Source organism: Osmerus eperlanus, chromosome 11 (assembly GCF_963692335.1).
Source record: "Osmerus eperlanus chromosome 11, fOsmEpe2.1, whole genome shotgun sequence".
Classification (NCBI taxonomy): Eukaryota; Metazoa; Chordata; class Actinopteri; order Osmeriformes; family Osmeridae; genus Osmerus; species Osmerus eperlanus.
In genome coordinates, this window is record NC_085028.1 from 7,880,092 (window position 1) to 7,906,097 (window position 26,006).

Here is a 26,006-nt window from a genome sequence, read left to right on the forward strand (position 1 = left end):
GCCCAGATGTGTCGCCCCCAATATATATTATGATTACGGCCCTGGGTTAGAAACAGAGTGCGAATTATACAATGATAAAAGGGGTGGTCAACTTCTTGTTCAGGGCGTTCCCCCCCCCAGTCTACGGTCCAATCTGCCTGCGGATTCACTGACACTAACTCATTATCTGCTCTATATGACACACATTTGAAAAATGTCATCCTCAATGTCCTGGCAAATGATGGGACAGTTTGCAAGAAGTCACGTGTTTTCTTAGATGCGAACGAGCGACGGGAATGTGTGTGGGCACTGCAGGAATGACAGGACAGCTGCTAGAGATAGCATCGGGGATGAGGAGCAGTGAAGCGGGAGACAAGACAAAAGAGCAAGAGAGGGTTGACAGCACTCATTGAGCTACCTTCACCTCTCATCCTTCCCTCCATTTAATCTTTCTACCATAGCCTTCGGTCAGTAACATTTCTCTGCGAGTCAATCCAAAACAACACACCTTTTTAGATTGTATATTGGAGACAGCAGTCAAGACTTTATTTATAGCCACTTTATTTCTTTTCATTTGAAACTGTGGAGTGGACAGACTTTGTATCTGAACGGCAGACCTTATTATCAACAGGACGGGTATAGATACCAGGTGTAACTAGCAAAAAGGTTGCGACAGACAAAACATTATTTATTCAGAATGCTTGTATTTTAGGCTGCATACAGCATGGGGTAAAGCCCAAGTACAATGTTCCACTTTGTGGGATAGTAAAGTAAATCTTAATGAACATCAGTCAAGAAAAGTCAGAACCCAGACTACACAAGTTGATGCATCACAGCTGAATCCAGTGGACATATTTTCTTATCTGAAGCGAGTTACAGATTGACTGGGTGGTCTGTTGGTCCTTGTTTTTTTCAACAACAGGCCACTCTAGTCACTTCAGACCTATCCTTTCAGTCGCTTTTTGTCTTAAGGACCTACACACAACAAAGAATAGACCAAAAACTAAACAGAAGAAAATAAAATAGTGCTTACAGAAGGCAAAGTCACAGCCTTGCAAGAGGAAATTCTTTAGCATCAGTCCTAATGGCTATTTACACAGAATGGCTATTTACATGCTAATAACATAAATGTATGCTACATGCTAACTAAGTGCTGAGATACCCAGTGTTAGGGCTAACATTACACAGAGAAAGACAGCATCAAAGTCCTACAGGCCTGGTTATGGGTCGGGTCGGGCTGGTAAGGGAGATGTCGGTGGAATGTCAGTTTCTCTCTGTGGAAGGTTGGATAGTGGTGACTCATGTGGTCAGGAGATGAGGTGTAGAGAGTCTGGAATGTAGGCTCGTCCAGCGAGGCCTGAGGAGGGGTGGCTTGGAGGACGGGTGGCTTGGAGGACGGGGGAGGGGAGGAACAGGACGGGTGACTCACAGAGCTCTAGCACAATGTCTCTTAGTTGGTAGGGCCACTCATGCTTCATAAACACAAGCTGTTCTACTAGAGAGTTTCTACTGCTTTTCTATGCTAAAAAGGAACAGTATCAGAAGGATGAAGTCTAAGACTATGGGCCTACCATCTGTGAATGGAGGTTATGGTTTCTCCCACCTTCATAGGCCTTTCTCCACCTTCACCGATACCCCGCCAACCCCTTCGTTATCATGTTGGTCCATGTCAACAAGGTTGGAGTCAGAGACCTCCGTAGGTGGGTACTGGTTGACCATGATTTGCAGCTGCATGTCGTTGTAGTAGGCAACATCCTGTTGTCCGAATTCAGGCACAATCTGGCTGGGGTTAAAGTTCGCATCCAAGTTAGCAAAGTTAGCGTTGGGTCCCAGGCTGAAGCCGTGGAGGTCGACGGGGGTGAGGCTGGAGGTGAGGCCTGGGTTGCTCAGCATGGCCTGGAGGCTTGGGTCTTCCAGCAGCTGATTGAGAAAAGTGTAGCTCTCCAGGCTGCGCAAGAGTTCCTCCTCCAGGGGGATGCCATATTGCATCTCCCCCAGGGAGGAGGACCCTGTCTGGGCAGAGGGGTTCACTTCATCTGGGAACACGCAAGGCTCAGCTGGGTAGACGAACGACTCGAAGGGCTTGGAGGAGGAAGAGGAGTCTGATGCTGCCAGACTCTGAGCTGTGGAGGGCAGAGACATATGGCTGAGTCAGCCCTACCTTCACACTCAACATTTATAGATACCAGACAGACAAACAAACACATACAGCACATAAAGACCTGATTTGACCCAAGCTACCATGATCACGTGAAGTGGTACCTGCCACACAGGACCTCTCCGAGAAACTGATGTCCTTCTTGATCTTCCTCTTGCGGTTCACCTCATATGGATCTAACACAGGAACAACACATAATGGTAGTGTTCACACGTCATCACACGAGAACAGTGTTCTCGTTTTAAATACATTTATATATAATTGAATATGTCATACATAAAACAAATATTTTATACAAATTCATAGCAAGACTGTAGACTGACCTGGGTTGTGGGGCAGGTAGGTGAAGGTCACAGGTTCGCTGTCCATGTGGTCCGACAAGCGGCGCAGGAAGACACTGACGTCCTGCTCCTCTGTGATGTCCTGCTCCTGGTAGGGCGGGCTCTTGAAGACGATGGCGATCTGCCGGTGAACGTCCGTCTGGGCAAACTCCGCCTTCGCCTCCCATGAGCCCCGCTTGAAGATGATTTCAATGTCATCTGCACACCAGACAGATTAACTATTTTTTTTTACTTCCTCTTTTACAGTGCTGGTTCCTGTATTTCTCAAGTGTCGATCTGTCTGTGTGTACATGAGCATGTTGGGTCACCTTTCTGCACTTTGTCACACAGCATGTAAATCTCGGTCTTGCCGGTACAAGATCCTTTAACTTCATTCAGACGGTTGATCTTCAACTCTGAAGTGGTGGTTGCCTCTGTGAATACACCATGCCCACACACAGACAATAAGTACCAGGTGGACCACAGAGGAAGGAAGCACATTTGTAGGAGCCGTATTATCAGTTAGCTGTTTGAAACTGAAACAACATGTCAGTGAACAACAAAAGTATCTGCTCCTCTCTACTCTCTATGAAAAATGAAAATGTGTGCTAGTTACCAAGGGTGCCAACTTTCAACCAAACCCACTATAGTTTGACTCACTTTGGCAACCAAACCATTACATTTAAGTTTATACTCACAGGTTGAATTAGACTGCGTTATCAGTTTGGAGGAAGGGTCAGTGTGTTAGTCTGTGTACAAACATAAACATGCATGTCTAAGTCAGCATGTGTATCTTTTCTGTCTCTCTGTCTGTGTGTGTGTGCCTCTGTCTGTTTGGGCGTGTCTCTGTCTATGTGTGTGTGTCTCTGTCTGTTTGGGCGTGTCTCTGTCTATGTGTGTGTGTCTCTGTGAGTGCTCCTACTCTTGTCATAGATGGGTTGGGATACCACAGGATAGAGCTCGTCCAGGCTGCCGTCCTCCCCCTCCAGTTCACACTGGAAGCACAGACGCACCACGTTCATGTCCATGTCCTCGATGCTCTTGGAATGGCCCGCTGAGACACAAGCACACAGGAACAGGAAGCAGCAAACACTTTAATCCAACAGCTGACCCTTAAAGAATCATTATGTTACATCACAAAGTCAAATATGTTTGATACTAAATTTAAATGTATATTACAATCAGAAAGAGAGATGGAGTGAGGAGAGGTGTGAGCACTGGTATTGATGATTATATGTGTGTGTGTGAGTGAGAAAGAGTGAGTGAGTGAGAGAGAGACAGGGACAAGAGACAGAGAGAGTGGGTGTTGCACTCACTTTTAAAGGGGTCAATGTTTAGGCTCCGTCTCCTCTCCAGTGAGGCATCCAGCTCCTTCCTCCTGATGCACTGGACACCCAGGTTAGCAAAACTATACACACACAAGGAGTTATGAGAAGGGGGACGGATGGATACATGGACTAAACTGAGTGGTAAAGAGAAGGAAGAATGGTGAAACAGAAAGAAGCGAAGTGGTGCAGAACAGAGAGGAAGAAGGGAGTAGTAGAAGGGATGGCTACCTGTGGCATCGGTCCTTGTGAGGGTTGAAGCTGACCACACAGATCCCTGTACCCTCAGCGCAATCTTTACCCACGAGGCAGTGCGGGTGCGGGCGGTGGGGGATGTCCTTGGTCACCAAGGAGACGGTGACTCTCACCTTCTTGACATGCTGGATGGGACCATGGATCTGTGGAAGGTATGGAGGCGGAGGAAGGGAGGGGGGAGGGTGAAACAGAGGGGACGTAAGACAGTGAGTAATGCAGGAAAAAAAAGAGAGAAGAAGAGAGTGCTGGAGAGAGAAGATGGAAGGATCTGCAAAACTGACTAATTTCTGAAACTATTTCACAAGCACACCCATCAGTTCCTCGCAGTGATCATGATTGAACATGAGGATAAATGTCCCTATAACTGCCACTCAGTTCAAGTTCTGCAAAATTGTGTGTGAGTGTGTGTGTGTGTGGCAGGAGTGTGTACTGGTGTTGGGTGGTTACTTTGTGCTTGTATGTGTGAGTACGGTCTTTGTGTCTGAGGAACACTGCTGATGTGGTTGTGTATGTACATGTGCGGTGTATTCGAGAAGGTGGCGGAATGTGAGAGGGTTAATCATCCCCCTTTCAGACCACAAGACTTGAATTTTGGGGACTTTCTATTTGAGTTACATTTAAAGTCATCCCTCCAGTCCACTACTCAATGTCTCCAGGAGGCAGGAGGCACTGCCACAAAATGTGGGGGAACTCCCCTTCATTGTGGGAGAGATGGTACCTTCCGTAAACCTACCCCTATTTACACAGAAGACACACCCAACACAACAGGTAGGCCCAGAGCTATCCAGTGTATGGCCATTAGAAACATACTGTATGTCAAACTGAATATAATTATCAGTGATGTTTTAAAATCATTGTAGATGGTTTCCCCTCTAGACTAGCATACATTATAGTTTCCTCCAATAGAATTGCAGCATGGAACATGCTGTTCCACGAGTCTGACAGTATCAGCAGACAGGGATGAACCCTCCAAGCTTCTCAATCAGTTGTAGTGCATGTACAATCTTCACACATCTAAACACAATATGCATCTGAGATAAGGATGCGAACGTTTGGTTACATGTCTGACGTTACACGTCAACGAAAGCAATACAAATGAATCAGATGTAAATAGTAAATTCATGTAATTGAATGTTTTCTAATTTTATGTGATGTAACATCATTTGTGTACGTTTTGCCACTTATGAAATGCACTGCAGTATGTTCAGTAATGTGTGTGCAGCCACTAGCCAGTACCTCTACAGCAGGCAGAGTCTTTTTGGTGTCGGTGCTGGAGGTCCCCAGGATGCTGCCAGCGGAGCGGCCCTCACACTCGTAGCGGAACCTCATGCCCCTCTCCTTGGGCTCCTCCACCACCAGCAGCCTGGGCTGCTCCAGAATCCTCTCCAGCAGCGCTGTGTCACCCTGGGCCTGAGGAGCCGGCCCGACTGGGCCCCTGGAGGCCACGGAAGCAGAGGACCCACGGCCCCGTCGGAGCGCACCTGACTGAGAGGCTCCGCGGCTGGGTTGGGCTGCCATGCTGCCCCTGGAGGCACTCTGGGGCTGAGGAAAGGAGTGTGGAGCCTATAGAGAACCAGGTTAGAAACAGTGAGGTCAGGTAACATTATGACTGGCCAGGAACTGATACTTGCCCTGTCAGCAGCACTTGACACTGACATTGTAGTGAACAGAAAGTGTGTGTTTGAGTGTCCCACCACCTAATATTTTAATGCATTTGCTGAAAGTGAAAAACTATTTACTAACTTTTTTTTTTATCACAAAGACAGAAAATGAAAGAAAACAAAAAAAGTGAACAGAAATACAAACACTGCAATAGCTTCCGGCAGCTGCTGCCAAACTGGAGACCCCCTTCTCCCTCCCCTCCATTTCCGTTCAGTTTCTGGTGTGATCATCCTACTTCCTTTGCCCCCCATCTTCATCTACCCCTCTTGTCTGTACAGTCTTCCAGCTTCCTTCAACTATCTCTCTCACTCCGAGTCTTTATTCTTGATGATACAGTGTATTTTAAAGTTTAAAAGATCTCTACAGAGCCGAATACTAGCCAGTGGCCTACACAAACACATGCAAACACTTCAATAGCTTTACATATAAACAAAGCAGCCTACAACAAACAAAACACGTATTTATACACACACAATAGGCAATTATTTTAATCTTAACTCAGGAAAAGATTGTTTATAAATACCCTTTACCTACCAGCCAACTGCAAACTGAGAAACTGCAAACCAAAAGGCCTCAAGTTCGTCAGAACGAAAGAAAAACAGAGTGTGTTTTCTTTGTTATTCCTTGTCGTCTCTCACTCTAAACACACCGTCATCAGGCGACTGCCTAAGAACTACAACACCATGTGTGAGATCATTTGTTCCTGACTAGCTGGCGCTGGCTGCAGTGCGTATGCGTATGTGTGTGCACGTGCGGTCTGGGCATGCCTGGTTGTCGGGAGCACAACTAAACAAAGGCTCAAAGAATGATACTAGGAAGTCAACCTACCCTGGAGCATTCGGACCAATAGCAGAGACAGAAATGACTGAGAATGTAACCTTTCACCCTGAGAGGGTTGGGCAGGGAATGGAGGAGTGGGCAAAGTGAAAGCAGGAATCAGATTACATTTCTGCTCTGCGTTTCCCCTCTTCCTTCACAAGAGGCCACAACATGCTTTTTCCTTTTTCTTTCAATCTCTCTTTGCACAACACGTCGGTTAGCAAACTTGGTGCTCCACTGAGCTATTTCACATCACTCCACAGTCTAAAGCCCCACATGCTTAACGTTCACAGTATTTCATTCACAGCCCCAGGCGGTGTATATTCACTGTAGTACATTCTGCACATGCTCCATTCAAGACAGTGGCCATTTCCAAGCAAGAGCTCAAAGTCATATATTCACTTCATTAAGGGAAAATAAACAGAATAATAATCATAATTTTGGAATCATTTATAACTTGGGAAATCATAATATCCCAAGGTAAATAATATGCCAGGCATGCAGATAAGACCCGGTCACTAGCCTGACTGACAGAGGCTGACATTAATCCTTGATTAATGATCTACATCCAATGACCAATGATCCATCCAGATATTTCCAGCTCCCTCTCAATCTGCATCGACAGATCCACACATCTCTTCCTGGTTCTACATGACCACGTGGTTTACAGTACACAGCCTGGGTTCCTGCCTGCTACTCCCTGCCAGGACAACCAACAAGCTGCTCAACTAGAGATTACAGCCGAGCAAGCACGAAAACACTTCTTTGTAGATAGCTATCCCCTACGGAACATTGAATGTGTAGGTTGTGCAGATATTAAGTGTAGAAAGTATTTTTGAATTAAAGGAGTACGATACGATTAAATATAATTTATTGTCCCTTTGGGGAACTTTTTGGGGGGGAGGATCACAACCACTGTGTCACATTTCTATATAGAGTAGGATTAGTTATGATGCCTCTGTTTTTGACAACTTAATTAAGCTTATGTTAGAAAAGCAATGTAAGGCTAGAACAGTTTGTTTTAAAACGTAAGTGCTATTTGGTTACAAAAATTGGGAAGGACTAGCATCTGAATAAGGTTTTTGATAACATCACACAACAAAGAAGCTTCAGAGAGAGTGTGCATCTATCTGTATCAGGCTGGGTACTTACCTTGACTGGGGCTGTGCCTCGGGGCACCAGTACTGGGGGGGATGAGGAGGCGGGCTGTCTGGGCATGGTCCTGGGGGTCTGCTTTTGGTGGTCTGGAGGTGAAGGAGGTCCAGGGAGACAGGAGCCTGATGGCAGGTTATGAAAGGTCCGCTCTCTGTCCTCACTTATGACCTCCTGGATGATGTCTGAGAGGGATGAAGGGGGGGTGAGAGGAGGTTGGGATGGCAGAGAGGAAGGCAAAGGGATGAGAGGGGGATGGAAGAGAATGATAAGAGGTTGAGTAGAAGAGGAGGAGGAGGAAAGCAAAATGCAAGCAGGATGAGGTGAGGTCACAAAGCAGGTGAGCTTAAAATGCAATTTATCCGTCAGTTTAACAAAAACACTATCCTACCACATATTAATTAATATATAAACGTGCATGCATGTGTTAAGTGTATGTAGACATGATATATGGTGTTATTACTGTTTGTGCAGTAGCAGTACATTATATTCACTATACTCACCCAAGTCGTGTGCTGAAAAACAGACAAACAAATATGTAAATTAACTTCTATTAAATAAGAGACAAAAAACTGACTGTAATTACGTCTGCCTTGATATTAGCGGTAGGGAAACGTCAAGGTAGCATGTTATACTGCGAGGAGGGCTCGAGGTCCCTAGACAGGTAGTTGTTGGCTCTCAGGTCCACTGTCAAACGACAGATCATGAACGAAAAACAACGCAATGAAAGTGCTCGCGACGCCGCCATGCAGTCATGTATGGTAAATCACATCGTTCGACAGTAAACTTACTTGGGAAACACACGCTCATGTTTCTCATGACACATTCATGCAGTTTTCTTAGAAGTCGTGTATCTTGATCCCGCAGAATCGAAATTTCCCGTAAAAAAATGTCTCAACAGATCCTTCGTTCACGCGGCGCCACAAACTATTGTCGCTTCTTGCCCAATGTTAAAAGTTGATCCTTAATGGTTGTGACACCGACGTCGTCGATGGCAACGATATTGTGAGCCAAGTTCCGTATTTGTCGGAGGATTTTGACCAGCTAGATGGGTCGCGGTGGAAATCCCCTTACGTCACCGATCGGAAACCACCCCGGGCCGGTAACCACGGTAACAAAGGAATCGCAGATATTGGAGTGTTTATATTTCCATTACTTTTGTAAACAGCGGTAGCCTACGTACAACATATATTTCATTAGCATGTTCGGTAAAAAGCCTGCGCCACCGCTTGAAACCTAAATCCCTTTATGAAGCGCATTCAACCGGTGAGATCCTTACGCACACGTTGCCGTAAAATCGTCAAAAGTCGTAGTTTCAACTGTTCCATTGACTGAAATACCATGAAATAAACATAACACAATGCATCCAAGAGTGGGATACTTGTGCGCTAAAGTTAGTCAGCGATGTACTGCCATCTAGTGCTTAAGAAAGGAAATTGTCTTAAATAAATGGAAAGTGAAACCGCATGATTTAGGGGAAAACGCATCAGTAGGCAGGAGGACATTCGCTCATCCCCCTTTTCATTTGGGAATCTGATGCAATATCAGTTATCAGAATCCCAGCAGCTGAAAGGAATAATATCAGTTTTGGGTTCATGTTTTCATTGCAGGTATCCGACTGAGGACTGTACTCCTGTAACCTACCAAATCTGAGGTCTGCAAACTGAAATGGACAATGTGCAAATCTGTTACTCATCGAGCTGTTCTTAGTCTCGTCTCCAGCCACTGCACAAAGAAACAGGAGGATTTTTTTTAAATGTAGTCCTGTTCATCTGAATAAAGTTGCAAACATACTTTACAGGACAGCAAAGACCAGGGGCCACTATCCTAAGCTATACTTTAAGTCAAATAATGTTAAAATATGTAACCCCTCCCTCATAACTAAACAGACTGAAAGCTGTTGGTCAACCCTTAATTCCTCCCTGGTAAACTTAGCCCACAGAGCAGGTCTGTGGTTCCTCTTGCCTGGAGTGTGAATGCAGGACATTTCCAAAGCAGGGAATGAAAGACAGCAATTGAACTACTGCTTGACAGTTTGAGATCAGTGTTATTAACATTACAAGCTCAGATTCTGTACAGTTTCAGGACATACAAAAAAAAATTTGACTGAAAAACAGAAACAAAATCAAGTCATCATTATCAATAATATTAATATATATTTATATTAATACCTACAAGGCTGTTTTTTTGTGTTTTTTTTGCTCAAGTTGGGAACAACAACCATTTGTTTAAAAAAAGATTCGGGTATTAATCACTGTATTGAGTAGCGACTGGACAGGGCCCATCTTGGTTCCGTTCAGCCGCCATCTTGGATCAGGACCCTTCCAGTTGCCTCCTCCTGCACTACACCCCAGTTACCAGGTAAACCATGACACAGCTTGCTCACACATGGAATGACAGAAAATAAATTCACAAGTAATCCACAGACAGAGCAAAGCTGCACTTGGCCTCTTTTTCTTCCTGTACTTTTAAAAATACAAAGAGATATGTACTGTCAGCCAACCCCCCCCCCCCCCCACACACACCTCCTTACTCACAGCCCCCCCCCCCCCCCCCCCCACAGATACCCAATCTAAATTATATATAACAGTATACATCACATCGTTGTGTTACTTCACTTGAACTGCAAAACAGAGGAGAGGAGGAGGGAGGGGGTTGAGAAATGAGACAAGGTAAGTCTACATTAAATATGATTTGCAGCGGGTCCCCACTTCAAAATCAAGGAGAAAGTTGAACCGAAATAATAATATATTTTTTAAGCGGCGTCCATGACAGATTTACGATGACTCCTTTTCTTGGCAGATGATTGGGCGTTTTGGACTCTGCCTGGGTCTCCACGAGTCTTCCACGCCCCAGGAGCAAGGGCAAGTGGGGGGGAGGGGGGTTCAGGGTTCATGGTGTAGGGACCTTGGTGGGGGCGGGGGGGTGGTGGATAACTTGGTCTCTGTTAATCATTCTTCTTCTCTCCATCTGGTTTGTCTGTGACAGCGGCGATGGCAGGGGTGTCTGTTACCGCGGCGACCTCCCCCTCCGCCGTGCTGTCCTTAGACGGGTCCACACCGCTGGTGCCAAACTCGTTGACCCGGTTGGGGTCAACCCGGTAAATCCAACGCTGGTACAGGTAGACGAAGAACACCACATCTAGGAGGTGGACAGACAGGGAGAATATTATGGGATGTGTGGTACAGATGTAGGAATGAGCCAAGATGAGAAGAGTAGGAGGACAGAGTAGATCAGAGCTGAAGACCCACCATCTCTGAGGCATCCTATCCTGTACATCATGGGCATCTTGATGACGAAGGCAAACAGGTCGTCTATGAAGGTGTTGAGGGCCTTGTAGGTGAGCATCCTCCATGGGAGGTGGGCCACAGACTTCATCTTGTAGTTGATGAACAGCTGCGGCGTCATGGTGATGAAGCCTGGAGCCAATCAAATGAGCAAGACACAGGAAACGAGATGAGGTTAACAACTCAGCATGTAGATAACATCTGGGAAGCAGGAACAGAAACAATGTGGACACTTGGATTAGTGGACTTTGTCCTGGTCTGCTCAAGACCAGCGCCCTCGTTCAGATGGATAGATAAGGGCGGGGCCTTGTGAATGATAATAGACTGGATATATACAGACACCAGAGGTTGTCAAATGGTTGATCAATAGGCTACAGACTGCTGCTTTTGTGTTAGACCGATCTAATCAATTAACGGGTGGAAAAATACGAGTCAGTCTTAAACAACTGCATGATGTTTGATGATTTGATTGAGGCCTCAAAACATCACTATTGAGAAGAAAAAAATAAAGGATTTTCTTAACCATTATCTGAGCTTGACTGATCTGCAAAAATCAAAAACCAATACGTTTCCAACTAGATCTCAATCCCACACACCCGACTCAAAGCAGACAGAAGCCTGTTTTTAAAGGACCTGGGAGCCTATTTAAACCAGGTTATGGAGTATTTGAAAGGATTTGTTGAATCGAGGATTGAGCGCTGTGTGAGTCAGCGACTCACCGAAGGTCAGGAGGAAGCCATAGAGCATGCTGAGCACCCAGGAGTACCAGCCTTTGTGCTCTACATAGAGCAGACTGTAGATGGCATAGCAGCCGAACAGAGGATAGAGCAGCCACGATAGGTACTTGAAGGCCATCTGAAACGGGGGGGGGGGGGGGGGGATGATGAAAGAAAGGGGAGGAGAGCAGAGGAGCGGAGAAAGAAACAATTAGTACATGTAGATGAATCCAAGCCGTTCAGTCAGATGTCTCCTCTGGTTCAATAAGGGGTGGAGTTGGGGCGTCTAGCAGGTGCCGGGGTGTGACTTACATCGTCGTAGATTTTGGTTGAAGACTTGATGTACGTGGACTTGTCTTGGAATACTAAACGTGGAATGACCCCTGCAATCTTGTTCTCTCTGTCCAGCTGGGGAGAGATTACAGACAGAATCAACACAGTACAGGTGTCACAGTTCTGACCTTAATCCACCATGACCTCACAATCTTTGACCCCTGGCCCTGGCTTGATTCTGAAGCACCCACACTGACCCGCTGAGGATTCCACCATCACCCTTTGACCCCTTAGGAAACCCACCTTGACATCCATGACCTTCGTGATCTTCCAGAAGTCGATGAGCAGGCCGATGAACACGCTGACCTGCACCACAAAGTTGGTCTCATTGTCCAGGATGTAGAGCAGCACCACCAGGGACTGGAACACCCCAAAGATGATGGAGCGCACAGACAGACCCTCCAGGGACTGACGGCTGTTCCAGAACTGGATGTCTGAGATGGACAGGAGGAGGAGAAAGAGACAGACGCGGGATAAACGAGAGAAGAGGAGACATGAGGATATCTCCGGGACTGTTTCTCACACCACAAGACCCCCTCCGTACGGACACCACCAGAAACAGTCAGACAAACTCACCATTCTTGAAGGCCAGGAACTCAAAGATGCTGTGTACGATGGAGACCACAATGGTGACACCCAGCAGGTAAGGGTTAGTCTCCAGCAGAGCCACCTACACACACACACACACTTCCTTAGTGACCGTTACTGTAGAAACCGCATGGATCCTAGATTATAAATACAGCCTAGCAAGGAGATATGCAACAATCACCAGGCAATCACTTAGTGGCTTGCAACAACACATGTTATTTCATCATGGATGCCATCCTGTATTAATTCACCAAATAAAAACAACAATAAATGATTAAAGCTTGTCAGATGTGAAGTAAAGTGGAGGACAGGGGAGACTGACAGCTCAGCACTCTTGGACTCCCTCAACTACAACATCCAACCCCCCTAGATCCCCTTTGACCCCTGACCTTGACGGAGTCCTGGTCCTCATCAGACTGCTCGTAGGTATCCTCGGGCAGGAAGTTCCAGGGTGAGCGTGCGTTCTGCGCGGCGTACAGCTGCCAGCGCCACAAGGAGAGCGGGCAGTATGCCAGCCGGAGGGGCAGGGCCTGCTGCGTGTCGTTAATGGGGTAGTAGTCCTTCTGCAGGTTCCAGTAGTCGTTGAAGTAAACAATTGGGTAGTAGTCACCACTCACAGCATCAAACTTCACATCTGTATAAGGGTTGGCGTAAAAAGCAACTTTAGGGGCACACAGTGTCCAAGCCCTGAAACAAGCCCTTTGACGCACTACCGTTTTACTGTTATGTGGGACACTTTTTGCAGTCTTGAATGCAAATTCCCATCAACCAAAATGTGACACAAAATACTTTATTATTTTTGGTACCCCTCCAAATGAGGGTTTGATATTTACATTTAGCAGACGCTCTTATCCAGAGCGACTTGCAGTAAGTACAGGGACATTCCCCCGAGGCAAGTAGGGTGAAGTGCCTTGCCAACACAACGTCATTTGGCACGGCCAGGAACTCGAACCGGCGACCTTCTGATTACTAGCCCGATTCTCTAACCACTCAGCCACCTGACTCCCTTGATATGACCCAATGAGGTGTGTAGGGGTGGTAAGGAAGAGCTTACGTTGGTCAAGGGGAGGGGGGACTGAGCCCTTGACCCATGCCGTGTGGTCGTCCACCATGTTGATGGTCAGGTTGGGGTGCCAGTGGGAGATGACCTCTACTGGACCGTGGCTCTCGGCTCTCTGTGGTGGGGTGGAAGGGGGGGGGGGAGAAGAAAGGGAAAGTGGAAGGGGAGGGGAAGACAAACAGAAAGAGGGAGGGGGAAAAGGGAGAAAGGGAAACAGAAAGTGAAAGACATGGAGGGGCAGCCAGAAATCAAAACAAAGAGGAACAGATGTTACAAGAAACCTTACCCACACAACTCTGCATCATCACATACATGTTTATACAGCTAGCTAACCAGGTGTGCTCTGTGTGGCCCAGTACTAGATCAGCCCCTAGTTGCTATAGCAGGCCTAGGTGGTGATGAGTGGGGTATAGTAACAGATATGGAACAATGCCAGATGTCCGACCTTGATAATCTCCGGATCAGCCTCAGTTTCCCCCGTCAACAGGTTCTTGGTCTTCATGAACTTCCTTCGCTTGAACTTGTTCAACACTGTCAGGGTTAAAGGTAGAAATTAGAGTTGGTTCTGGTGATCCAATGAGTTTGATATCAGTTGTTTGATGGAGATAATCTGTGTGTGTCTGTGAGTGATGCTGAGAGGGAGAAGTGTGAGAGCAGAGCAAACGTTGGCTTCTTACTCCGTGTGGAATGAACCGTGGCCAGCCTGCGGTACTGTCCCTTGCGTTTGGGGTCTGGGTGGAACCCACTCTTGGTGAAATACACATGTATGTAGAGGGAACCATTCATCTGTACCGACTGTTGCACAGCAGACAAGAAAAAGAGGGACACCGATGAGAAAAGACTCTCGCTACACTTTATTCAACTTAAATTTTTTTTTAATACCAGCTGTCACCTTGTATTCTTTTTGACTCCTCTCCTGTATCTCCCTCCCTCCCCCTCACTCAATTCCTCCCACCATTACCCCTTTCCTGTCCTCCACAACCCCCCGTCCGTCCGTCCGTATTGTAGCATCCTCCTCCTCACCTCGGGGATGTCCAGGTCCCTGTAGTGCTCGTAGCACCCATCCCCGTCCTCTCCCATGTTCCAGTCTCCATAGATCAGGTCTCTGTGGAACCAGAACAGGGCCTCTGTGTTGTTGAAGTCGGAGAAAACCTCATCCTGTGAGATGTACACATACAGGTCCTGGAGGGGGGTGAGAGGAGAGAAGTATAGAGAGAGGGGGGAGACAGTGCGAGGCAGGAAGGAAAAGGGAGAGACGGAGGTGGGGACCGAGAAAAGGAGGAAGAAAAAAAGAAAACAGTGAAGCTGTCATTTCTTTGACTCATGACATTTGGCATGAAATCCACAGTGAATAACAATACCAGTTCCTTAGCAACAGTCATTGTGTTTAACCCGTCCTGAAGCTAACAAGAATGAAAATCCATATCTGCTTCTTTCTGAGCAGCATCATATGGAATGTGTCGGAAAAATCGATACATTCCCTTTCAAATCTACAGGGAATTTTAAAAGCAAGTTGCTGTTAGGAACCCGTTTGCTGTGATGTACAAGAGGGGAGGAGGACGTGTTGTTGCAGGCTGCAGTACCATGAGGCTCTCCTTGGGGAACAGGTTGCGGCTGGGTACCCGCGGTGCCCCTGCAGGGGTACTGGGGTCTGGGGTGGCTGGCCCTCGACGGAACCAGCTGCTGATGGCCCAGATAATGAAAATCCTGGAGACCGAAAAACAGAGGAGGAGAGAGGTATGGAGAGAATGGAAGAAATTAGGGGGACAACTTATAGACAAGAGAAACTGGACTAAATGACCGAGCAGATACAACAGGGAGAAGTGAAGGGACAGAAGATGCTGAGGCCAGGTCAGAATGCCAACACAGGGACCAAGAACACCATTCCTGAGGTCAGTTTGTTTGGAGTTTAAGGTGTTGGCTCACTCTTCTCTAGAGGAAGTGGCCTCTAAGACAGGATCTGACTCTCTAGACACTCATTAATGAAGCAGGGACAACACTTTATTAACCTCCTCCCCCCTCAGGGAACTAACAGCACCCTGGGGGGTCTTTAAGGAGCTTGTGCACTAGTTCTGACTGGTGGAAGCTCCAATACAAACACCTCTCTGCTCTTGCTCTCAAACAAACACAGGCACAATAACCAAACAGCTCAGAGTCAAACAACTACAGACAACTTCAGCTTGACCTCAGGGTGATTTCCACTACGATCAATAAGACTCTTTTTTGTAATTGATCCTATAATTCAGCCTGAGCCATGGTGTTGGACATCAGACAACCTGTCTTTCTCATCCTAAACCCTTATATACACACACACTGTGCACCTCTTCAGTATCACAATGGTACCAGACTCCATGTTCATTATTTGCCCTGTGACAGCTCCAACCCTGACCCCAAGCCAGAGGTCTTCAGAGGGACACAGCAGCTTACAGCAGCGATTAGACCTGTCACACTGACCACGACTGAGGTCAGAAGGGAGGCTTATAAACTAGTCACAATACCATGCTACTTCTCTCCAATAAGAATAAGCCCCCCCGCCCCACGACGAGCCCAAAGGGCATCACCCATTGATGACAAATCCACACTGTGTGCGTGTAATGAGTGTGTGTGTACAGAGTGTGTGAGCCAGGGGTGTGTCCTACCTGAAGAGAACTCCTTTGATGACCTGCCATGCGTTGGGAGGGGGCTGTGGGGGCTGCTGCTGAGGGTCCTGAGCGTTCTCAGCAGTCTGTACAGCCTGGCCGTCCGCTGCTGCACCATTACTGCTCACCTGCACACACACACACACACACACACACACACAGTTAAGTAGCCACCCTGTCTGAAGAGGTGATGTCCACGATCAAAACACAAGCAATTTAACAAAACAAATGCAGACGCAGTATCTTAAGCATAGTTTTCATGAAGCTATGTAATATAATTACAATGATATTGTATTGTTATGATATTATAAACAAGGTTACATTTCTTTAGAGGTGGAGGCAAGTCTCTTCGTTTTCACTGGTCACATTGACCACTCAAATACTGAGTAGTTGTGTTGTATAGGAAGACTGATTAGAGGGGAGAGGAATCATGGGAGGAAAATATTGCAAAATCACAAACAGGCAAGAGGCCTGTCATTGGGCAGTAGTCATCTGAGACAAACCCCAGACAATCACAGGCAGACAGGTTCTTAGCGTTCCAACTGAGGCACAAAATAAGAACCCATGCCAAGTCATGAGGCTGCTCCCCATATCTCAACATCACATCTTCCCTCAATGTCACCAACATACTGCCGGTACAGCCCTAAGGGACAAAACAGCCCACAGAAGGCAGGTCTCAGCCAACACGCCGATAATCATCACCACTCTTTATAGTGGACGGGTCTTGGCCTATATCATCTATCTGATTCAAGCCCATGGCTACTGCCATGTCTGCGCTGAGGACCACCATCTGTATAGGGGCAAACACATGTCAGTCTTATTTTGTTAGCCGAGCCAAAAGATTTCATTATCTCTAGCAGATGCCCATTCTTTTGAGTGGGATAGATAAGATTTAGTCCATGGACAAAGAGCAGTGACAACCACAAATCCAAGCAAGGTTGTTATCTGATTTAGCCTACCTTGAGATAATCATTAGCCTACACTTCAATTCCCCAACTATGATTAACCTCGTGCTGCCTTTGGGTCACATGACCCAAAGGTTCATAACGAACCATCGTTGTGTTTACCCAATTTTACCCAATACAAAAACTTTTTTTTTTTCTTTTTACCTTTGCAATGTGGGGGGTCTGAGACAGGCCAACGGTTAAAAGAAAATGCTTCACTTTGTTTTTTTATGAGGTAAATTTGTCGCAATACGACGGTGGGTCACAATGACTGATGGGTCAGAATGACCCGAAGATAACACAAGGGTTAACATTTAACTAACCAACAACTGGTCACATAATTCACTGCTTCCGTGTGGTTTGCTTTTGAGGGGCAAGTCATTCCAGTCTGTCAATGTTTTACTGTATAACAGTGCAAAAGGGAAATTGAGAAAATATTGGATGAGAGATAAAGGGGGTAACAGAAAAAAACGAGGGAATGGTGTTATTGAGAGAAAAAATGAATAGGGTGATTAAAGGAAGGGAAAAACAGCTGTGGTTCCATTGCTCAAGCAGTCAAACTCATTTTCTAGAGTGACAGTATCTGATTCAAGGCGTGACTGGTTTCTCTGGAGATGACAGCATTGGATTTCGATAGGCGTCTCTGCATTATGAGTATATTATGTTGGAGAGACGTAGGAGGTCTGTGCGAGCCAGAGACAATGTATTGGCGCTGGGGGTGACAACTGAGGACTCCCGTTTCTCATGCGAAATCGTGTAGAGACATCTGTCAAGGCACAGTTTATTGAGACAAAGCAAGAGAGCTGTCAAGTCCATATGTGCGGCCTAAGATGTTCACACCTGTAGAGTCCTGGACGTAAAGGTAACCACACTAGCATGAAAGGATGGAAATGTGTAATAAGTATAAAACGGGATGAAGGCGCATTGAGCCATTTAGCTAAGCTGACATTGAGTGCGTATTTGACACTCAAAGGCCAAACATAGCTGCTATTTATTTTGAATATTAAGCCAGGACAACAACAAACACGTTACACTGAGAAAACCTCGACTGAATAGCTGAGAGACTGCCCCCTGGTTACCTACAACCTTACGTTAACACTTACCAGCTTATGTAAAGTTAACTGGATAGCAAGTAGCTAGGCTACCTACCTACTTGGCTAAACTAGCATCTTAATCACTGCTCTGAATGACCATCCATTTCCATACAAGTCAACAGATAAGGTTAGCTAGCTAAAGTATTCAGTTAAGTGGCTGCATGCATAAGATTTGTAAAAATAAACGACTAGTCAGATTACGGACTAGCGACATGACATTATTGACAACTACATTTTCCCCGTTGACAGAACAGGCCGGCTAGTTAGCTTGTTCACCATGCTAGCTAACGTTAGCAACTCAAATTAACCACGCTGTTAGTGCGGAGACGATACCGAATGATACTAGCTAGCTAACAAGCTAACCCAAGCACAGCATCATTAAGCTAGTCAGGTGCCTACTTATCAAGATGATATAACATTGCATACATTCCCTTCACATCAAACTAGAGTATATGCTAATAAATATTTTGCAGAGACACGTATAGCCAATTAGCAGATTCAGCTGGGTAGCCAAATCTCTCAACAACGCATCGTGAAAGGCAGGGGGTCGTTTTAAAACCGACCGGCAATTGACAACGTCACTCTCATGGCTCTTGTGAATAATCGTCCACGCAGTTAAGTACCTGTCCTGTCACTCTCGGTTTTTGGATTTTACGACACGCCTCTGTCATATTTGTCAAGAATGGAAGACCGTCAAATAATTTCATTCATATTTTTTTTACCTCGCCGTTGCTGACGGTGGTTTGCGGAGTTGCCTCTGTCTCCTGCGTCGCCATCTTCCCCGTCTCTGTCGCACACTGCTGGCAGAGAATCGCACTCCTCGCGTTAGCTCAGCTACAATAGGCTATAGGTGTGACGTGTGCTTGTATAGGGGCAGAACAGATTATTTTTCCCTTCCCTACCCCCTTTTTTAACGTACAGGTAGCCGGGACTGTAAAGTCAGTTTTTATCAGTGATATACCTGCATTGGTGTCAGTATACCGACTGGTTTTGGCATATTCTATATATTTCCTTGTCCCGTGAAAAAAATCTACCTCTTTGGCCAATTCAAATGTCAGGCTATTGGACCAGTGACTGTCCAGTACCTGTGTTTTCTAATCAACACAACTTCATTTGTTATACTGGCAAAAGGCGTTTAATTATGCACAAGATATCATTACACATTATGGCACATAAACACCAGCACCTTTTTATGTTTTCAATGGTTTGCAATAAAAAGTAAATCACAATAGCCTGTCAGTACTGATCAGAGAAAATGACAAAAACCTTGAATAATTTGCTTAAGAATTTCACGTTTCTCTTCTAAGCATCACACCCTCATGTGGGTGACTACACATGACGGATCACATGCTGTCATCTGCCAGTCCTTCTGAAGCAGCCACGAGTCCTACAACAACAGAGTCTATTAGAGAAGCCTGGGTGGAGGATAAAAGGCATGTAATTGTGTTGGAAGAGTGCATTGTTGCCAGCAAAAATGAACTGTCTATGAAAGGGATGCTGTCGATATGGACAGACGTGTTTGAATTATTCATACATGCAACCTTCATTACTTCCATCCTTCCACAAAGAAATCACTGAGTTGACATGACTTTGTTTGATAAAAAGAACCAAATACTAGCTTTGACAAATACAATCATGTCAGATCTGTGATGACAAAAAGTAGGGGAGATTAAAAGTATACAGACAGTCCACAAAGCCTCATCAGTGCTCAGGCATTTAAGTAGGAGTGTGAAAAAGTTGATTGAGATGTATGCTGGAAAATTGGAATGAGTAAATATTGAGAGGTAACAAAATGGTTTTCTATTTCCCTCGGACACAGGAGAAGACACAGATGTTGTCTAAACACACTTATACCTTCTCAGCACCAATTCAGTCAGCATTTGTACCCTCATACCACATTGCTAGGACAGAGAGAATTCTCAAACTGGATGGAGTTTCCTCTATATTTACAATAAAAGAAACATTTGGTTGTAGTAAGAATTGGGAAGAAATGCACAAAACCAGAAGTCAAGAACCAAGACAAAACACTAAGTTAGTGCAAACTAATTGAGAATGTCTTTCTTCATCCTCTCCTTCATAAGAACAAGAGGAACCACAGGGTTATTCACTCAAAATACAAGTCATTCTTTAAATAAAAGTCAAAGACAATGTTATAACAAGGCATATTGGATGCATGTACCTGTTTGACATGAATCAATATCAAACATCTCCCATTAGAACTACCCTTAGCAACATAGTTCTTTATATTTGTTTAAAAAAAAAATCCTGTAGCCTATGAGTATGACCTATGAAACTGTTCTATACAATCATCTTTGTACACAAAAAATATATAGAAATGATCGCTTAAATATCTGAACAGATGTGGTACAGAGTTAGTGTTTTACGGCCATCTTGGGAGATACCTGCTCCAATTACAGACAAACGTTACTGAGGGGAGGAGATGGGTGCAGGGTGCAGTGGAAGTGTGAAGACATTCCTCACACTTCCTGATGACGAGGTCACATGCAACATTGAATAGATTATATCATAAACGCTGTCGATAGATGCTACAAGAACTTTTCTACACTCAGTCAAGGCTCCCCATGTTTTGCTTTCTCTACAATTTTATTTATACAAAACAATGGAAGAGATGTGTGCTGGACTGTTTCCTATTTTTAGTCCACGTGATGCTTTAGAGATGACGCAAAACGCAGCGCTGCCTTAAACCTTTTCCAATCAGAACCAGTGCAAAACCAAACAAATATAAAATAGTGACACTCAGGTGTCCCTCGCTTCTGGTTAGTGGCTGGACAGAGGCCAAAGTGGAACCTTTCAGATGGGCCCCTTGAAATTATGACATCATCATCATCATCATAGTCCTACATCTCATCCAGTCCATAGTCCTCCTCTGGGAAGTCTCCTGTGGTAACCGTCAGGGGTTTGACAAAGGCGCCATACTTGTTCTCACACTCAAAGTAGCGTTTGCCGTTCACACTGTTAAGGAGGGAGGGAGACAAGAGGGGAAAGAAATCAGGAGTCAGTTCTCAACGAAAGGAGAAAGCCTTTAATAAACACCTTGCCAGATTCAAGCTTATTCCCAGAGGTAGAACTCGAAATTCATGTGGTTACTCTAGACTCCTACCACATTGGACTATATTATGAGGTTATAACGACCTCACAGTGACAGATCATCTCTCACCATCCATCGTGTTTCCCCAGTGGCTCGTCGTACTTCACTCCAACCCAATGGCCTGGCTTGAAGTCTGCCGTACCTGCAAGTCAGAGGGCTGAGTCATTATGCACCTGACACTGGCGGAGCATGACTCCAGGCGCTTAAATACAGCTAATAAACACTATTGTTTATATAACTGATAAATTTACATTTACATTTAGTCATTTAGCAGACGCTCTTATCCAGAGCGACTTACAGTAAGTACAGGGACATTCCCCCGAGGCAAGTAGGGTGAAGTGCCTTGCCCAAGGACACAACGTCAGTTGGCATGACCGGGAATCGAACTGGCAACCTTCGGATTACTAGCCCGATTCCCTCACCGCTCAGCCACCTGACTAAATAGACTTAAGCTATTCCATTATAAATATTTAGTTAGTGGCAAACAAGGCCAGTGTACATGCAAAAACTAGTAGAAATAGCTTAGCTGTTTCATTACATTGGTCAGTAGGTATTGTGTATAATACAGTTTTTATTTTATTATTATATTATCTTTTATTGTTATTATTGTCCGCTACTATCTATTTGATTATTCAAACTACACTGTTGTAGGTAGCTCAGCGGCACAAAGCTTTTCATTGTACTTGTATATCCTGTAACTATGACAATAAACTTGAATTTAATTGAAATACAAATACCATTGTGCGGACACAAAGGCTTGTCTAATACAGTGAAAGTCGTGTCAGCCAAACAGGCCTCTAAAGCCTAAATCCTAGTGCTGGGAAAAGGACATAAGCTGCAACCTCACTCACCAACATACATAACCGTGCCAATCTTAGTGGGTTGCCCAACAACCTTCACTTGACAGCGGTTTCCGACGGTGATGGCAGCAGCGGCCGCCTTCTCCTCCTCCTCGAGAGCGGCAAGCTCGGCCTCCTTCTTTGCAGTCTCTTCCTCGTTGAAACGTCCGACTCTCTGCTTCTTCATGAACGACCTCACGGAATCTGAGAAAGAGGAAGATGGTGATCATCCATCATAATGACTTTTCCAGTATCACATCTAGGATGAGAGTCTGAGCAAATGTTAGGGTTATATGATACTATAAGCGAAAGCTTAGCCAGGCTAATTCGATATAGGAGCTAAAGTGCATGGACCAAACTCGGCTTTTGGGGCGCAATTATAATCATTCTACTACCATTATTGGTTTTTATCCTTGAAAGACCATGCACCTTTAGGTTAAAGCTGGCCTTAACCTTGCGCCTGATAAACAGGAAGTATCACACAAGAGTCAGCACATAGGGAGTACCACTGAGGCTCAGATAACCTCAAGTTAACGTGTTAGAGTGTTTCAGTGCCACAGAGTGCCTGATGTAAACACAGGAATTCCCAGGCCTGCCACAGCTATGATGGAGGGATGGTAGTGAGTGTGAAGCTGCTGTACCTGTTCTCTTCTCATACGCGTCATCTGTGATCTCAAACTTCTCCACCTTGGACAGGTCACTGTACTCTCCAATCTGAGCTCCACTCCGATCAATCACCTGCAGGCACAATCAGTCAACCATCATAATCCCCACCGCCATCATCAGCACCACCATCATTATTGCCACCATCCTCAAGATAGCTGAGTTTCATAAACACCATTACTACATGTTAGTCTCTTTGACCATCATCATTATGATATTTTATAAACATTATCAATACAGGTGCGTCTCTTCACCATGATCAATCTTTTAGCTCCGCACAGCAAGGTTCATCAGGGTCAGCACCATGGAAAGCTGTGAGCACAACTGAAGCTTGACTGTTGTCTAGGTATCTACATCTATTGTCCTAAATAAATGTCTGTGTTTAGCCAGATCAGGCTGGTTTGGCCAGGCATCCCGGCAGCGTCATTAAAATGCTACAGAAACAGACTGGAGTTCAAAGAGTGCCAAGTCATGCAGTGGTCAGCGTTACTCAAAGGCCCTCAGACCAGCGGTGGACTGAGAAACCACCCCATCAGTGTGAACATGACTGTATGCTTCAGTTCAATAACGGATCCAGTGATGTATAGGAAATATAGAGCAAATAGTAGGTGTTTGCCCAAGATTAGGTTAAGTCTGTTTGTGTGTATAGGACACATGCAACAAGCTCTGACCTGTCTTTATTTGCATGGGCTACTTACATGTATTCTGCAGTCATCGTCCACAGCATAAGAGCCAAGCAGAGCCTCGTTGTTGTCCAGCTTCTGCAGGAACTTGTCTGAGGTGCTGAAGAGCTGGAGATCCATACCAGCTGCAGGAGTCCCAACCACCATCTCCAACTTACTCTAGACAAGACAAAACACACACACCTAGCTCATCAGATATATAGAAAAGAAACATCATCATTGACTAATCTTCCGAGTCTAGGCAGAGCCATCATCATTATACCGTGTGGTATGCTTTACTGCATTCCAGTGGGACTACATTGATGAACCACACCTATGTAACACCGAGAACAGGATGCGGTATCATACTCGATGTGCGTAGCTCATTAACTTTGAGGCAAAATATGTAAAACGACATTCGCTTGATATTTAGTTTGTTTAACCCTTGTGTTATCTTCGGGTCATTCTGACCCATCAGTCATTGTGACCCACCGTCGTATTGCGACAGATTTACCGCATACAAAGACAAAGTGAAGCATTTTCTTTTAACCGTTGGGCTGTCTCAGACCCCCCACATTGCAAAGGTTAAAAGAAAATTATTTTAATTTGTTTTTGTATTGGGTAAAATTGGGTAAACACAACGATGGTTCGTTATGAACCTTTGGGTCATGTGACCCGAAGGCAGCACAAGGGTTAAAGGTTAGCTAGCTAGTAGCCTAACTGTTACCTTGAACTCTGCAATGGTGATTCCCCTGTTGAATCTACGATTCGACTCAAACGAGCTCAGGGTGCTGGTCAGCCTCACCGCCACCGTAGGATTGGTGACTACTGTCACTCCACAGTCCATTTTTTACTTTGGTTTAGAGACTAGTGAAAAACAACTGCGGGGAAATAGACACATAATAAAGATGTAACTATCGATACATGTAAGCTAGCACAAGATACACTGCCAAATATGGGGTTAGCCGGCGGTGCAAGTGTGCGTACGTTGTCACATGAGGTTAGAGTCCGCGCGCTAGCTAGGCTAGTCATTCATGCATTTTTTACTCACCAATGTTACTTTTGTTGTTCTGCTTAGAACTATTGAACCCCTTGGCAATACAAGTAATCTAATTTGACTTCTCTTAATACTTGTAAATCGTTCACCGGATCATGTGCGGTCAATTCAATGAAGAGATGGAAGGAATCAAAACGGTAGTCTTGTCGGCGGTTGTTTTGTTCCCGGGGATGAACGTCGACACAGATTCCTGCTACGCCCAGTTCTGGAACTTTCTACACGCCCACAAGCTCAAATGACCAGTCACGGTCATATAAAAACGTAGGGTGGGGAATTGTGTTAGCCAATGAGTATCACATTTCTTGACGTAAACGTGCTTACGTACCTCAGTGAATCATGTTGATGGGGAACCGCGCGGGGCTTTGGGCCACGCCTAGTCTCTAAGAATTGAGAAAGGGATGACAGCAAGAGTGAGCTACATTGTAACCACACCGTGGCGCTACAGTGTTATGAAAGCTGACGGTGTAGAATTGCTTTTGGAGAAATAATGGGCTTAATTTGTGTCAACATAATTATTATTCAAATACGCTTAAGTATAATAATTGACGAAACAATTCATTGTACACTACATTTCACAGGAGCCATGCTAAATATTACATTTTCTAAAAGTGTAAGCCTAATTAAATAAAGCAGCCAGAAAGGAGCAGACTTACCAATTGCTTACATTTTGTGTAGGTGATTTTCGAGTTAATATCCACGGGACATCACTGAAGATTGAGCGACACGTAGCATGTCTGGACAAGAGCAAATTACAGAGATGAGTGTGTGTGTGTTGGGGGGAGGGGGGTAAATCCACCAGCCAGAAGAGTAAGGGGGTAAGGGTATGGGGGAGGTTTACATTCCAGGTAGAGGTTGAAATGGAGGCGTTTGAGCTCCACTTCACCTCACCTGGTCTTGTCTGAGCATCCATTAGGTCACATCGCTGACTTTGTCTCATCCTGCCTCTCTTTATCTCACTCTCGTTTTCACTCACTCTTTCTCTCTCTGACACACACTGAAAGAAAAAGTCTGTTGAATTTACATAAATGAAGTATGTACATTGGTTGCACGCAATAAAATCATGTTTAGCCAACATGAATCTTTCATTGGAATATACTGAACAATTTTACATCAGACACACATGGTTTAATTACACAATTTAAACCCAAAGATTTCATGTTCAATTAACAATAAAATCATGTTTTGCCAACATGAATCTTTAATTGGAATATACTTATTCCATACTTATTAATTATATATTTGTAAAACGATTGTATTACGCAATTTAAACCCAAAGTTTTCATGTTCAACAAATTTAAGCTGGTTATGTATTTTTTATGCTAGGGCCATAATCAATGTATTTTTC

At 45.0% G+C, this 26,006-nt stretch overlaps 3 protein-coding genes across 6 annotated transcripts; all 3 read right to left on the reverse strand.

Annotated features, from left to right (window-relative positions):
• Nucleotides 1–513: 513 nt before the first annotated feature.
• Nucleotides 514–8,968, reverse strand: relb (v-rel avian reticuloendotheliosis viral oncogene homolog B). Of its 3 annotated transcripts, XM_062473909.1 has the most exons (11): nucleotides 8,462–8,968; nucleotides 8,174–8,185; nucleotides 7,671–7,855; nucleotides 5,274–5,600; nucleotides 4,014–4,180; nucleotides 3,774–3,865; nucleotides 3,380–3,511; nucleotides 2,787–2,891; nucleotides 2,461–2,676; nucleotides 2,242–2,313; nucleotides 514–2,102 (listed from the first exon to the last, which is right to left on the reverse strand). In XM_062473909.1, exons 1-11 carry the CDS (start codon nucleotides 8,487–8,489, stop codon nucleotides 1,585–1,587), a joined length of 1,854 nt encoding a protein of 617 aa, XP_062329893.1. In that variant the 5' UTR covers nucleotides 8,490–8,968; the 3' UTR covers nucleotides 514–1,584. The 3 variants fall into 3 exon arrangements, with proteins under 3 accessions (XP_062329893.1, XP_062329895.1, XP_062329894.1); XM_062473911.1 differs by lacking the exons at nucleotides 7,671–7,855; nucleotides 8,174–8,185; nucleotides 8,462–8,968 and adding an exon at nucleotides 6,249–7,629; XM_062473910.1 differs by lacking the exons at nucleotides 7,671–7,855; nucleotides 8,174–8,185; nucleotides 8,462–8,968 and adding an exon at nucleotides 6,230–7,628.
• A 731-nt stretch (nucleotides 8,969–9,699) lies between these two features.
• Nucleotides 9,700–19,206, reverse strand: clptm1 (CLPTM1 regulator of GABA type A receptor forward trafficking). The gene is made up of 14 exons (XM_062473907.1): nucleotides 19,054–19,206; nucleotides 16,294–16,421; nucleotides 15,238–15,361; nucleotides 14,678–14,836; nucleotides 14,332–14,449; nucleotides 14,100–14,185; nucleotides 13,649–13,769; nucleotides 12,984–13,228; nucleotides 12,583–12,676; nucleotides 12,250–12,440; nucleotides 11,986–12,081; nucleotides 11,677–11,812; nucleotides 10,922–11,089; nucleotides 9,700–10,811 (listed from the first exon to the last, which is right to left on the reverse strand). The coding sequence occupies exons 1-14, from the start codon at nucleotides 19,105–19,107 to the stop codon at nucleotides 10,618–10,620; spliced, it is 1,914 nt and encodes a 637-aa protein (XP_062329891.1). The 5' UTR covers nucleotides 19,108–19,206; the 3' UTR covers nucleotides 9,700–10,617.
• A 1,050-nt stretch (nucleotides 19,207–20,256) lies between these two features.
• Nucleotides 20,257–24,908, reverse strand: tbcb (tubulin folding cofactor B). Of its 2 annotated transcripts, none has more exons than XM_062473044.1 (7): nucleotides 24,751–24,908; nucleotides 24,332–24,485; nucleotides 23,641–23,784; nucleotides 22,921–23,017; nucleotides 22,292–22,483; nucleotides 21,510–21,582; nucleotides 20,257–21,304 (listed from the first exon to the last, which is right to left on the reverse strand). In XM_062473044.1, exons 2-7 carry the CDS (start codon nucleotides 24,449–24,451, stop codon nucleotides 21,190–21,192), a joined length of 741 nt encoding a protein of 246 aa, XP_062329028.1. In that variant the 5' UTR covers nucleotides 24,452–24,485; nucleotides 24,751–24,908; the 3' UTR covers nucleotides 20,257–21,189. The 2 variants fall into 2 exon arrangements, with proteins under 2 accessions (XP_062329028.1, XP_062329029.1); XM_062473045.1 differs by having other exon boundaries at nucleotides 24,656–24,815.
• Between the last annotated feature and the right edge of the window lie 1,098 nt (nucleotides 24,909–26,006).